The sequence below is a fragment of the Trichoderma citrinoviride genome (assembly GCF_003025115.1).
Source record: "Trichoderma citrinoviride strain TUCIM 6016 unplaced genomic scaffold BBK36scaffold_24, whole genome shotgun sequence".
Lineage (NCBI taxonomy): Eukaryota > Fungi > Ascomycota > Sordariomycetes > Hypocreales > Hypocreaceae > Trichoderma > Trichoderma citrinoviride.
In genome coordinates, this window is record NW_020194732.1 from 36086 (window position 1) to 50528 (window position 14443).

The window sequence follows — 14443 nt, forward strand, 5'->3', positions numbered from 1 at the left end:
GGTATGCTATCTGGCTGCAAATGATCTACTAAATTCACGCAGAGCGGTTCCCAACCCTTCAGAGCAAAATCCAGTTGCCGGGTTACAGCCGCCATATTCCTAATGCATATATCAGTAGAAAGCAGAGATGTTGTCCCTATATACTGGGCTGTCCTCTCTCGCCAAGGTTTGGTTATGCTACATAGCCATTTTGATGTCACGTCTTGGTCTCTCTCCTTATGAAAACAGCATCATCTTTACGTTACTGAAGAGAATACAGCCCTATTATTGAACTCATTTTTGGTTGGATGAAGGCTCGCAAGTGATCGCAGTGCATGTCAAAACGCAACTGCTGGAAACTTTCAGCATGCAACGGTAGCTGATATGGATGTGTCGCTGTTGCTTAGATAAGCATCACCTTTATCGAAAGGTCGCAGTCAATATCCTCAGAGAAGTAACGGCTCATTTCCATTCGCTCTTCGAGTAATCAAAGAGCGAGAGCAGTGGAAAGGCACTGCTCCATGTCTGTCCATGTTATAGTTCGATTTCAAGTCTACTATGGCAGAGGACCAGATCATTTCTGTTACGTACGCATACTTCAGCCCTACACTCTGCAAACCCGTCTAACTAGGCACAATAGGCCATCAAGGAACTTGGTGACAATGATGCCACATTTGTCAGCCCTGTTCATTACAAACGTCGAATTGCAGCAACCTCTAGGCCATGATCAAAAGTTTTCAGTCTTCCTGACAAATGTGATAGACATGCTCGACTGGTGCCTGGCAATGGTTATTTTCGCCCTCTTTTCAGTCACCTTCGCAGTCGCATCGTGCGATACGGTCAGTAATCTGCAACTAGTTACCTTCTAGAAGCCGAAAAGAAAACATCTCCCAGTAGATCTCGAGGCACGTTGCGTCCCGTCTCCCCAATTACCTTAGTCTCGAAGGAAACGGTATGTATGATATTAGGGCGTAGCGCATAATTTCGTAGCATCCCTACTCTATACTTTGTAAAGGTCGTCTAAACTCGCAAGAGCCGAGTCAACGCTCTGTAATGCTGTTTGCATGGCTAAGCTGTGCTATTAGTAGCTGTAACGTACTATATCCAGAACAAGAACTCGTATCGAAATGACAGCACAGATTATATCAGCACTAAATTCTGACTCTCAAGATAGTAGGTATCTGCAGAGAAGGGCAAGGCAAACGGTGGCTACGAAGCTTAGTTTATTAACTCGTGAGGGACAAAGTTGGTTTCCCTTTGTGCAAAGGCGACATGCGCCTAAAGATGGTTTATATCAATCTCCATCGTTATAGAAACAGTTGCATGAGAGCAAGTGATGGCGCGCGCAATACAATGCGTCAACGATATACTTCACACATGTAGCCGTCGATATGCAGGTGATTCCAAAGAAAAGAGGAGCTTCAAAGCAGTAAGACCTACCTCTTGTGGAGTAGTCGAGAGGGATATGCTGGGCAAGCCAGGGATCGGCACTTTGCGTTGCGTATTCTCGTCAGCACTTGGGCCTTCATAACCCAAGAATCCATGGGCATTGTTAAACAGTCACGAACAGCTGCTTGTATACTACTCCGTGCGCTGACAATATAGTATTGCAGTAGGTGCTGGATCGATAGTCACCATTCCTTGTAATAGACGTCTATCGATAATCAGCGGCATCTTCTATCTCTTTTCGGGGCTTTTGTAGAGATTTTGCAGGACTTCATCGACATCGAAACGGCCTTAGTGGCTGTGCATGTTCGATCCTTCGTCAATGCACGCGATCGGGGAATTTCCAAGAAGAGCTGCCTATAAATATATTACTGCCTACCAGCAACGCAATGATGCAGCTACAAGGTTACTGTCTTGCTTCAACATCTTTCATCAAACTCAGTAAATCATCTTTAGATGGACTCAGGCACCACCTACAAACGACGGCGTCCGGTCACGGCGTGTATCGAGTGCCGACGGAGAAAGATCAGATGTGACAGTGCGACGCCCTGTGGCCCATGCAGGAAGCTTCCAAACACCCGATGCATCTACAACAACACTCACTTCCAGCCATTTGCATACAACAACAACCGTCATGCTAACAACAACGTACATACCGGGCTTTCCCAACTTGGATATGCCCAGTCAAACAAACAACATTCGCTTTTCGAGGACGGCGATTCCGGACATCTCGATCTGTTCTCCATTGACACGACGACCACTACAAGAACGCAGTTGCGTGATGATGACACAAGCCTTGCAACCTTCCTAGGTCTTGAAGACACATTTTCCAGCTCTGCTCCTGCGCATTCAACCGGTGATCCGTTCCCAGAGGCGAACGCTGGGGCCTTTTCGGATGTGTCTACCGCTGTTTCCGGGCACTTATCGACACAGAGCGACGACCATACATCTTGGACCTCGGCGAACTCGATGTTAGATCCGGAACCAAGGAGCGCTCCCAATGACGCTGCTCACAGTCAGTTCGCCAATTGCTGGGAAGAAGCCATCAACAAGTGCGAAAGACTGCGATTTGTACTGCATGGGCTGAGAAGCTCCAATGGGCCGATAGTACTTCAACCGAGAGACGAGTCATTGCGGCCGCTTATAGAAAGATTTGTCAAGCTCGAGCGTCAGACAAGAGCAAAAAGGCCTACGGCGTCCGGCATGGCGCTGAACTGGACAGTGAACCCCGATCTCTCTGTTCATGCGGTGAAAAAGCTGCTTCCACCGCAGAAGACCTGTGATAAGCTGCTGGATGCATATCTAACCACCTATGAGTCGGTGCTGCGCATCTTGCATGTTCCGGGGTTTCGCCATGATTACAGACGATTTTGGGCCGGGTCTCCTTCCAACTGCCCGCCGGATCTTGATCAGGTGTTTCTGTGCAAGCTGGTGATATGCATCGCCCTGGGCGCCTTCGTCTGCCCCGACCTCGACGCTGCGGTTGATGCTCCCCCCGATCAGCGACAGGACGGCAGCAGTCTGAGAGAACAGGCAAAGCAATGGGTCGCTTACGGGAAGCAGTGGCTGGCGCGGAAGATAATGGCAGGGTCCCGAGCAGACACAAACACTGCACAAGTCATCTGTTTACTGGCGCTGTCACGGCACACAGGCCCGATCAACACGGCCTCGACCGGCTCACTGTGGTCTCCTGGGGACCATGACCTAACCCGAGTAGCGATGCAGATGGGATTGCATCGTGATCCCACCACTGTCGATCCAGACATGCCGGCCCGAGAGGTCGAGCTTCGTCGGCGGCTGTGGGCGACAATGCTGGAATTATCCCTACAGCTGTCCCTTGACCATGGTCTCCCAGCCCCGATCTCTCCAGAAAGCTACGACTGCGCGCCCCCGTCAGAATTTGCAGACGACGACACGACCGGTGCCGAAGCTGATCCGGGGTCATCCGCCTCTCTCACGAGCTTTTTCATGGATTACGGATTGCCGAGGACGAACCCACTGGTCATCCTGGCGCAGACGCAACGCCTACGGCTGCAGATCTTACACGTAGTGCATTCTCCAGGGGCTGCCAAGTCCTTTGAAGACACACACCGGCTCTCGGCTGAGCTGAGGGCGGTCTACTGTGCAGGGATTCAGAGGTTGTTGACTTTGCAGAAGAAGCCCACAGTCTTTCAGCTCAAGCTGCTGGACGCCTTCACGCTGCCGTTTGTGCTCGCACCGCACGCCAAGTTTGCTGCTTCTTCCACGGCGAATCCTGCATACTACTTTTCTCGCAGAGTGCGGATGGAGGTTTCAATGCTGCTTTTGGCCAGCCAGTTGCCCGGCTCAACGGCAGCGCCTCCTCCGACCAGTGGGCTTGACGAAGCCATCCCCACCGCTGACAGCATGACCGCCATGGCCGCCAATTCCACCAGTTCTACAGGCGCCTCGGCCGCGTCTGCTGCTTCAGACGCTTTAACAGCTCTTCGGATATACGGCCAAGGGCATTTTGCCACGTTGCAGTGGCATGCTATTCTAGCCCTTTGCCTTGACATGATCAGCGAGCTCGAGGACAGCTTCTTCCCGGCAGTCAACGGCGCAAGCTGGCGGCAACTCCAAGGGACAATCCAGGCGTACGTCACGGTTCTCGAGCGACGAGTACGAACCTCAGCGGGGGCCACGTCGGCACGCGAGTTCCTCTTCTGCTCCTGCGCGGAAGCGTACATCGGGGCAATGATGAGGGGAGACAGGGAAACTGACCAGGTTATTGCATCGGCTGGCTATTCCGCGCTGACGCTGTGTTGCGATATCATGGAGCAGGGGCTCCAGAAGCGGCGCATAGTCGCTTAAGTCCACGGCGATACACGTTAGCTGTACTCTGTACTCCGTATTAACCTGGCAAACCTGGGGGGATGGATGGGACCACTCATCAAGTGATGCACCTGCAATGTCATCGTGGCCGACCCCAATGTTTCGATTTCCCGGCGGTTATCGCCAGGGCTGCTTCGTTCAGCTACGGGTGCACTATACGCTAGACATTGACATCTTAAATAACTCAGGATACCAATAGATGCCATCAGTTGTCTTTGCCGTTCAATCTTCCGAGCCGAAAGCGAACTTGACAGTCCCCGTCACCTGGACTCAGAATTATAATAGCAATGCTGCAACCGAGAAACAGGTTGAGCGTCGAGAATCGTCGATGACATTGTAGTGCATTATTAACCATCATCCCAGCAATGCTGACCTGCGAAATGTGTCCGAGGTGTACTGGAGATGCGGGAATATGTACGATGTACCCTGATTAAGCCGCAAGGGATTGGAGCAGATGATTGAAGGATACGGCGGAGTACCTAATACCATGTGAGTGAGTGCCAAAGGAACATGGAAGCCGAATATGCCACAGCAAAGAATTCAAGGCTGGACAAGTATCTACGATTATGCCAAATGCCAGGTGTATAATGGTACATGAATCAGGTAAGGGGGTTGCAAGGCGTACAAAGGAGATCATCCCACATTTATCACCACATGGATCGTTATCACCATGTTGGAGATGTAGTTCCATAAATGTATGACAGGATGACTGACAAGTCCCGGAATTGGAAAAGTCGCCGATGGTTGATTGAGATAATTCAAGCTAGCGATTCAATTTGGAAGACTATTGGAATCGGTGTCATCCTCGCTTGGCGCGCATGGACGTTGCATGGGATTAATGGTATGGAATCAACAGCTTTCTTCATATCCCAAGCTGGATTCATTTGTGAGGACACGCTTAATAGTAATCCACGCGAGGTGATAGATACCTCCGTATCCAGATGCTCATGTTTCATAGTTGTAAGGCTTGACAAAGCGGTTGTCTCATGCTCAGTCTGCCCTTTACAGACAAGCACCTCCTTGGTGTCATACCTTGTCGTCCAATGAATAGCCATTATTGCTACAAACCCAACACACGAGCTTATTGTGTCGGTTCAATGGAGCATTATCGTAATCAATTCCACACCCTTGTTCATAACCAAACCCCCCTCCGCCGGGGCCTTAGTTCTATGTTAGTACGTGGAGGATAGCATTGCAAGATAGTAGTACATCGTACATGGTAAATGCGGGAATGAGCTCCAGCTTCACGGGCCATAACGAAGCCAGATCGAACGAATGCGTCATTGCCTAAACAGACCTTATAGAGTGGGCAGATGTCCAACTCACGCCAACATAGATGGCAAGGCCACTGCGACACCAAACGGGGGATATCCACGTGAGAATATCATCGTCATTATAGCTTGCGGCTTCCTCAAACGTTATAGGGGCATTCAGGAGAGGGTTCCCTTGCGAAAGTGGCCGCGTATGAGAATTTAACAAGTTTAAGAAGCTATATCAGTGACGAGACAACTGCTGGAAACAGGGGCTTAAGTGTTAAGCGCAGATGTCATATTTTGCAAGAATGGCTCAACGCGTCATGATGAACTGTATAATAGGAGATATTGGTTAAACTAAGAAGATTCTGGATCTGTGAATCCTTCCGAGAGCTCCGATTCCGTTGCCATGGGAGACTTTCCATCATTTGTAAAAAGCAATCTTTACGCCGTTGATATTGGACGGCCCAATCCTCATTACGGCAGTGTATGGCTCAGGATCACGACACTCGAGGCTCGAATACCTCTTTGCTAACTGGAACAGCATATAGGCTGACTCGGTCTGGACCATCATCTGCGCAGGGCATCGACGGGGACCGCCGCCAAAAGGCAAGAAGTTCCAATTGCCGCGAAGGCCAAAGAATCGCTCCGGTCGGAACACGTCAACGTCGGGGCCCCAAACGTCTGGATCACGGTACATGACGGTCTTTGTAACCGATACAAGGTCGCCCTTGTTCACGTATAATGGCGATTTGCCATCAGGACCGCCTCCTAGAGGCAAGACCGAATCGTTGAGGCAGGCGCGGACTTGGACGATGTTGTTGGGGGTCAGTCGATGTGCTACATAAAAGTGGTCAGACCAATATCGCACCGTAGCAGAAGAAAGGAAGGCTTCTTACTCTCATTTAGAACCCCATTCAGATAGGGCATGCTTCGCAAAGATTCGAACGTGATGGGCTGATCACCGTAGTCAAGGACTTCCTTGCGCAGCTTCTGCCACGCTTCTGGGTCGCGAGCCAGGTGCCAGATGCAGTTGCTGATGAAAATGGAAGTAGTGTCGTTATTTGGAACGAACACCAAACAAAGCTGGGACCTCAGTTCCTCTTCATCCCTTACGTGTGTGGCCATGTACCACAGAAGATCAACACGCTCGGGGCCAACCGGGAGCCCGTCCTTGATACGCTGTTCGCGCTCTTCGAGCTCCTTATATGTGCTTCGAATGTGCACGTTGACGAAATCATGGACTTCGTAAACTGCCTTGAGCCACCAGTTCCAGTTAAAGGCCCAGAGGAACTTATACATTTGAATACGAAGTCGACCGCCTCGGAGAACGTCCAGCATTGTCCAAGTGATGTTGGCACGATCGGGGTAGGTCATAGAATCCATAGTCTTTCCAAAGATGAATTCGCTTGTCAAGTCGAGGAACTGGGTCGGTGTTAGACACTGGCAACAGTAACCCAACAGCCACCGAGTATAAAACGCATCGTGAGGAGAGAATGGAGAATGGGAAGGGCAAAGACTTACCCATCGCTGAATCAGAGGCTGAATGTCGAACGTAACGCCATCTTCCTCTGGCAGAAGGGCGAAAAATTTCTGGACGTAAGGGTCGATTCGGTCAATGCTAGCGTACACCTCTCTGTAGAAGAAAGGCTTCACAAGAAATCGAGCAAACTCCCAGTTCTTTCCATCTGTTGTGCTAATACCTTTGTCGGCAAATGGCATCGCACCTTTGGTCTTTCGGCGCATGGGCTCCAGTCCGAAGTCCTTGAAGTTTGTTGCTTGGATGGCCTTGAGGTTTTCACCCTCAATGGTACAAATCTGCTTGACTCCCATGAACGTGATGGCAAATGTCTTCGGCTTGCCCTTGTGCAGATTCCTTAGCCAATCCAGGTAGTAGTTGCGCTTTAGAGCTTGCAGCTGGCTATACACCATGTCCAGCCCGAAGAAAGGCTCCCATTGCCTGACACGGGTCACAGGCTTGCAGCCAGCTTCGGCCCCCTTCGTGCCCTCGCTAAAAAGTCTGGTGAATAGAACGACCAAGACGCTCACGCCCAGGGCCGCTAATGTGACCGTGTGCGAGCCGCCCAAGCTGTTGACGTACTCGTACAACAACATGGTTGCGGCGAGAGTATGCTCCTGCTTCTGATGTGAGGATCCTGAGAGCGGACGAAACGTCCGGAACTGCAGCACTATACCTCGTACTTGAACTCAGTGAACTTGAACAATCTACCACGCAGTTGTTTAGAGAGGAAAACAATGTCTCATTCTCCAGGACAAAGCAACTCAGTCCTGATATGGCCTCCTTTCATCCGTTTGAAGGGCTTTATCGGACAGTAAAATCGTAAGTTCCTCAGATCATTGTCTGATTCAAGTACAGCTAAGGCATGACACCGGGCAAGGATGAGATATCCGGGATATGTGCCCTGGAGCCTCGATCTCACGGTGGGGCATATTCCGGAGCTCAGCCTAACTGTCAGATCATATGCACTTACATGCACCATGGAATATGTGATGCATAGGCAACTTGTACACTAGCCATAAGCATAGCATCCTTGTCATGTCTCCGATCCTTCGGCCAAGGATTGCGGGTGCTCAGACACGGAAAATTCCATCTCACGTTGCTAATTGACAGTAAGCTCTGGGGCACCCTGGAATCACGGCACAGTTACTCTCTCCCTGGTCGCATACCAGACTGGCGTCGTAGGATATACTGCTGAGTACTCAGCCTTTATCCAAGGAGGACAGAAAAAGTCAAAAGCAAAAAAAAAAGCCGTAAGAGAGAAGAAAGTGGGCAAGCGTTGCTGCGTTATTCATCTGCAAGACGACTCAATAGACAATCTCGACATCATGTCTTCCACTCAAACAACCGAAGCAGAGGCCATTATGACGGACAATGTGGCTCTGCGAGCCTACTACGAATCATGGGATTCGCGCATTGTCTACCAAGTGATTATGGGTGGGACACAGCATTTTGGCTACTGGGACAAAGATACCTACTGGCCTTTTCCGCTGGGGTCCAAACTTCGTCGGTAAGCCTCCAAGCCGATGGCTTCTGTGGTAGAACAACCGAAAAGCTCACACTTGTGCCACCGGGACATAGCATGGAGCAAAAGTTGATGGAAATCTTAGCTCTCCCTAAGGGATCTCATATTCTAGATGCAGGTTGTGGAGTTGGCCACGTTGCACGGTACATGGCTCAACATGGACTGCGCGTCTTAGGCATTGATATCATCGACTGGGCGATTGAAGATGCCCGTAAGGCCGCGAAGGAGGCAGGCTTGTCAAAGGAAATGATGTCGGTGGAGAAGATGGACTACCATCACCTCGATCGCCTCGCCAGTGAATCTTTCGACGGTGTCTACACCATGCAGGCGTTTGGTCACGCTGTCGATCCGAAGAAAGCAATGGCAGGCTTTTTCAGAGTAGTGCGGCCAGGCGGCAGGATCGCCATGGTCGAGGTTGAGCGCAAGACGGCTGCTGAGCACGACGACCCCAACGACAGACTGACTCAGGAGTTGAAAATGGTCAACGACTATACGGTCATGCCAACGAATGAGGCCGCAAGCGAGGGTTATTTCAAAAATCTTCTGGAAGAGGCCGGTTTCGTCGACGTTGAAGTACGGGACTGGCAACCAAATATCCTGCCAATCTTGCGCCTGTTTTACTCGCTCGTTATGGTCCCTTATCTCTTCTTCAGGCTGTTTGGAAACGAGAAAAGCTTCATCAACATGATCTGTGCTAGGAGCGGATATGCTGGCAGATCACGATGGAGATTCGTTGCGATTACTGCAACGAAGCCCGGGGAAAAGATTGAGAATCCCAAAAGCAAGTAGCTGCTGCACATGCTGGAAAAGTGAGTCTATGATATTATCAATAATGTTATGGATTGGAAGCTCTCAGACTTCGATAAGATACTAGTCTTCTGATATTTGAGCTTGTGGCTATTTTGTTTCATTACCATCTTTTTCGTTTTGCCTCTTTCTGCATTCCAGTCCTCCAATGTCTCACTAAAGGGTTGCATCCTTGACAAGCTCAAATTCTATGCCTTTCGCGTGCGAAAGACCGCTTTCGTAGGATGCTTTTAATGTGCCGCTTGTTCCTCCTAGAATTGAGGGTATAAAAGGATTATTTTCAAGATACCTTATATTTAGTTATTCACTGTCTGCGAATCTCTTCTATATCAGTGATTTATGTACTTGTGGCTAGGATATCAACGAAGCCACTAGGTACTATGATATAATGTATACTAGTGACTAGCTTCCAAACAGAAGGAAAATTATCATTACGAGTCTACGTTACTGTCTTCTCAAAATCCACGATAGTTGCACAAAGATCTGATTATTGGGTAGAAGGAGAAGCTTGGTATCTACAGTTGCTTAGTCCAGTGCGGCGCAGATTAATACAGGGTACCTGGCGACAATCGACTCTTACTACTAGAATCAGACTTCTAACACTGTGGTTATCGTAAGTCGCATGATTCTTTCAGCTACCGGAGAGTTTCCCCTTGATCCAGCCGTTCTGCCTCTCAAAGTCGCATGTCGATTCTGCCATTATCGCATACCTACTCTGTCCGATCAAAGGCTACCACCTGATGGGGCTATTTACAGGCTGATATGACACAGTACCCACAAGGTGGGCGGAGCGAATTGACGCGTACGAAGCATGTACGAGTAGTACTACGTAGTACTACTTGCAGCACCCGAGTTCTTGGCTTCGCGGAGCCCCGGGTCATGTTGTGGAGTTGTCCAGCTGAAACCGTTGTCAGGATACGAACAATCGACGCACGGAATATTGTGGGGGACATCCTTCTTCTACAGTATATACTACTAAGTCCCCGGCATGGGCTAATGCAGTAACCTGTTTCTCGGAGAGACATGATCCTTCGAACCCTGCACGAGGGCAAATTGACATGTCAGAGCGTTGGGGGCACACTTGCCTAGCCCTGCAGTCCCCGTAAGAGAGGTAGCGGAGTCGTACTTGGCGAAGTCTGCCGTGTTTGCTAACCCGAGCAACTTGTTCAATGCCCCCGGCTCATACTGGGCCATGCATATCGAGCAATATGTCTCCAATGGCATATCTTGCGCAGTGTGCCTGCTAATGTTGAGCCTGTCTTGCAGGTGATGTCGTCATTGTTCTAGATACCATTGCGTTCATGTGGACGTGCAGCAAGAGAATCTCACCGTGAGAGAATCTGAACCTCTTATTGAATGCGGCAGAATCGACACCATGGCACAATCGCACGTTTCCCAACCAATAACGCTGCGATGTGGTCTGACATTGCCGAATCGACTCGTGAAAGCTTCCATGTCAGAGGGAATTGCGACGGCTAAATCTCTGCCAGAGGATAAGATTCGCAACGTCTACCAGCATTGGGCCAAGGGCGGTTGGGGCATGATCATCACCGGTATGCATCTACTGGAGAAACTGTGTTCAGCTAGATCGAGAGAAGAGATAGCCTTGCTAACTACTGTACACTACAGGAAATGTCCAGGTTGATGACAGATATCTCGGCACGGCCAACGACCTCGCGGTTGATTCACGAGCCAGTGACGATGCTATTGTGGCGTCGTGGGAGCCCTGGGCAAGCGTGTGTAAGCAACACGGAACACCGACTTTGGTGCAACTCAATCATCCGGGTCGACAATGCCCAATAGGGGCCGGGACGCATGGATACTTTTCGAAGAATGTGGCCCCGACCTCGATTGGCCTTCATATGGGCGATGGTATTATCCCCAAAGCTGTCGCTGCCATTGCCTTCGGAAAACCGCGAGAGCTGGGAATAGCAGAGATCCGGGCAATCACCCAGCAGTTCGCTCGTGCAGCACGTCTCGCCCACCGAAGCGGCTTCGCGGGCATCGAAATTCATGCTGCACATGGCTATCTGATCGACGCGTTTCTTACCGAGAGGACAAATCGACGCTCGGATGCTTATGGAGGCTCTACGGAGAAAAGAGCCAAGTTTCTTCTCGATATCATCGCCGCGATTCGGTCAGAAGTGCCGAGCTCATTCTGCGTAGGCGTTACAATCAATTCGGTGGACTCCCGGTTTCCGGAAGTTTTGGCGGATAGAGTTCGTCAGCTAGAGCTCGTCACATCAGCCGGTGTCGATTTCATTGAGATCAGTGGCGGGACGTTTGAAAACCCACTTGTCAGTTTCTCTTCCCAGGCTGATTGCTCTTTGTTCGGTCTAACGTCTAACAATGCCACCTTTCTGGTACAGATGTTCCTTGGTCCTCCGAAGGCTAGCGCTATGGCAGACGCAAACACCAGCGACGCTTACTTTATAGATTTTGCGAAAATTGTTGCATCGAAGTTCCCAGACGTTCCGCTACTCTTAACCGGGGGGTTCCGTCGCCGCGAAGGCATTGAGAAAGCTGTCGCCAATGGAACCTGCTCAATGGTAGGAATTGTTCGCCCAGCCGCTGTGAATCCTCTGCTTCCCAAGACTGTCATCTTCAATCACGAAGTCAAGGACTCTGATGCGACGCTCTACTCACCAAGAATTGAAGCCCCCTGGCTCATCCGACAAATGGGCATTACTGCCCTTAATGTGCATATGGATAATGTGCGTAACTTCTGTTAAAGTTCAAGCGGGACATGATGCTGATCTTTCCATAGGCATGGTATTTGGGGCATCTCAGAAATATGTCGAAGACACAGACGTAGAAATATCGGAATTCCGTGTTCAGGCAGGGGAGAGATGCTGGGATGAAGCAGAACAGTTGGACGCTGCAAGTGGAACTTGGTACACGCGAGGCGAGATTGTAACTTTGACAATAGAGCTGCCATAATAAGACTTCTTCTTTTAGACTTCTTTCTGAATGATCGTCAGTAGCGAATCCTTGCTGTTATAATCAGCTGCCCTTCTGTGGTAAACATAGAAAGTGACCGACCCGGCAAACAGAAAAAACATTGATCGCTGGGCCTGCGTAATACCCAAGTACTGAAGGTACATACTATGAGCAAGCCCGCCCTGAAAAGATTACCTATAGATTATTTTTCTGTTATTAATTGAACAAAAGCTTATAAGAGATCTAATTCACAAGTTTTAATTTATAATGCATTCTGTCCAGGCGATGCATACCATATACCCTGAACGAACGTGCCGCTATGGAATAGTACACAGAACTCTTTAAGCCGACGCAGCAATAGGCTCGCTGTCAACAATAGTATAAACCAATTTCTTTCCCTTGATTTGACCTCTTCGCACCTCCTCCATACCCTCAGGAACAGCAGCCAGTCCGCCGCTTCTCTTTTCCAGCGGATGAGGCGCAATGAGACCCTGGTCAATCAACCTTTGCGCAACCACGTACCAGAGCTCAGCGCATTTGAGATCATATGGTCGGGGCTCAAGATCATAGGGGGGTGTCCAGCGAATGGCCTTGCCAAACTGTGTAGGTGTGCAAACCCACTCCGGTATCACGCTGCGACGCGTGTGACCTCGAACAGGGAAGGCATCCAGAGCGACGTATCGTCCGCCAGCAGAGCCCAGTGCTTCATAGCAAATTCCCATAGACACAGTGTCCGTAATGCAGTCCAACGCAAAAGCAAGAGAGTCATTGGTATGCTCTCGGATATCAGCGCCGCAGGTGGGTGACTTGTAGTCGAACCAAGCCTCAGCCCCTAGCTGAAGAACGTGTTTGGAAGAGGCAGCCGAGCATGTCGTGATGACTGGCAGTCCAGCCTCTCTCAAAACCTGGATGGCCATGGAACCGGTACCCGTGCCTCCACCGTACACCAGAACTGCCGGCTTGTTGCTGGAAGCGCCATTGCTGCTCGTCTTGGATGGCAGCGGAAGTCCCAAGTAGTTGAACAGTGACAACCCGACCGTAGCAATCGCGGCACCCATAGTTGCGGCGGTTGCAAAGTCTATACCATCCGGGATGTGCCAGACAAGGCGTGCCGGGACCGCAACATAGTCGGCGAACGCGCCATTATGAGGTCTCAGCGGGTCGTTGCCAAAGACTCCTCCAAACACACGGTCTCCAATCTTGACGGAATTCATGTTGTTTCGTTCCCTCCAATCATCCGCCTCGACATCTGCGCCAAGAGCGACGACAACACCAGAGAAGTCGGTGCCGCTCGTAGCTCCGAGCTGTGGTGACATGTCTGCTGCTTTGCCATCGACCGGGTTGATAGAGACACAGATGACCCGGACAAGGATGTCTGTTGGCTCAATATCTGGCAGAGGGGCGGAAGAGTTCACAGAGACGGCATTGGGCCCGACAATCTTCAATGCCCGCTGAGTCTGCGGAAGCACATTGATGGCAGTCATTGTGAATGTGAGTTTGATTGAGTCTCCTCTCAAAAGCAACGGGGAAGCTCCAGTATCTTGTCGTTGTCGCAAAATAATATAACAGGATGAACCTAATAGAAAGGATATTTGTTCTAGAAGAAGGTTTGTTCCATAAAAGGTACGAACGTCTCAGAGAAAGAATTACAGGAGCCGCAAGGACTCGGGTTAGGAATGGGCCTGGCTCAAGATGTAGGCCGGCCTCTTTGCAAGCAAGAGATTTTCGTTGATCCTTTTTGAGCTCAACATCAGTTGTAGCTAAGGTGTAGATGCTGACTGGTGCGCTTTACTTCAACGGAATAGTATCTGACGTTATCGTTGAATCTCAAAGGCCTTCTCAATATCATTCATTGTATACCCTGGGATTCAATATTCCGTGAACAGCGCACTGCGTCTGACAGGCCCTTCACGGCCTGTTCAGAGCATGGGGAGCTTCTCTTCAGAGGGTCCCCCACATGGTGACCCTTGCGTGGTCAATGGGAGCGAATCGATTTGTGCAAACTAATACACCAATTTAGCATCGACATATGCCAAGGGCGGGTGAACATGAATCTCACGTCTAAAGTGTCCCGTTTGAACTATGATGGGATATGTACATGGGTAGAGGGGGGTACTGGTTGCA

The 14443-nt window shown here is 50.1% G+C and overlaps 5 protein-coding genes across 5 annotated transcripts; 3 read left to right on the forward strand and 2 right to left on the reverse strand.

Moving 5' to 3' along the window:
* Positions 1-2425: 2425 nt before the first annotated feature.
* BBK36DRAFT_1173228 (hypothetical protein) lies at positions 2426-4254 on the forward strand (the record flags this gene model as incomplete). The annotated part of the gene is made up of 2 exons (XM_024895841.1): positions 2426-2440; positions 2713-4254. 2 exons carry the CDS (start codon positions 2426-2428, stop codon positions 4252-4254), a joined length of 1557 nt encoding a protein of 518 aa, XP_024745021.1.
* Positions 4255-5952: 1698 nt separating this feature from the next.
* Positions 5953-7643, reverse strand: BBK36DRAFT_1131140 (cytochrome P450; the record flags this gene model as incomplete). The annotated part of the gene is made up of 3 exons (XM_024891925.1): positions 5953-6368; positions 6428-6953; positions 7053-7643. 3 exons carry the CDS (start codon positions 7641-7643, stop codon positions 5953-5955), a joined length of 1533 nt encoding a protein of 510 aa, XP_024745022.1.
* A 732-nt stretch (positions 7644-8375) lies between these two features.
* BBK36DRAFT_1145461 (S-adenosyl-L-methionine-dependent methyltransferase) lies at positions 8376-9361 on the forward strand (the record flags this gene model as incomplete). The annotated part of the gene is made up of 2 exons (XM_024893756.1): positions 8376-8557; positions 8629-9361. 2 exons carry the CDS (start codon positions 8376-8378, stop codon positions 9359-9361), a joined length of 915 nt encoding a protein of 304 aa, XP_024745023.1.
* A 1393-nt stretch (positions 9362-10754) lies between these two features.
* Positions 10755-12111, forward strand: BBK36DRAFT_1131179 (FMN-linked oxidoreductase; the record flags this gene model as incomplete). The annotated part of the gene is made up of 3 exons (XM_024891932.1): positions 10755-10932; positions 11009-11676; positions 11749-12111. The coding sequence occupies 3 exons, from the start codon at positions 10755-10757 to the stop codon at positions 12109-12111; spliced, it is 1209 nt and encodes a 402-aa protein (XP_024745024.1).
* Positions 12112-12660: 549 nt separating this feature from the next.
* Positions 12661-13803, reverse strand: BBK36DRAFT_1163695 (GroES-like protein; the record flags this gene model as incomplete). The annotated part of the gene is made up of 1 exon (XM_024894562.1): positions 12661-13803. One exon carries the CDS (start codon positions 13801-13803, stop codon positions 12661-12663), a length of 1143 nt encoding a protein of 380 aa, XP_024745025.1.
* Between the last annotated feature and the right edge of the window lie 640 nt (positions 13804-14443).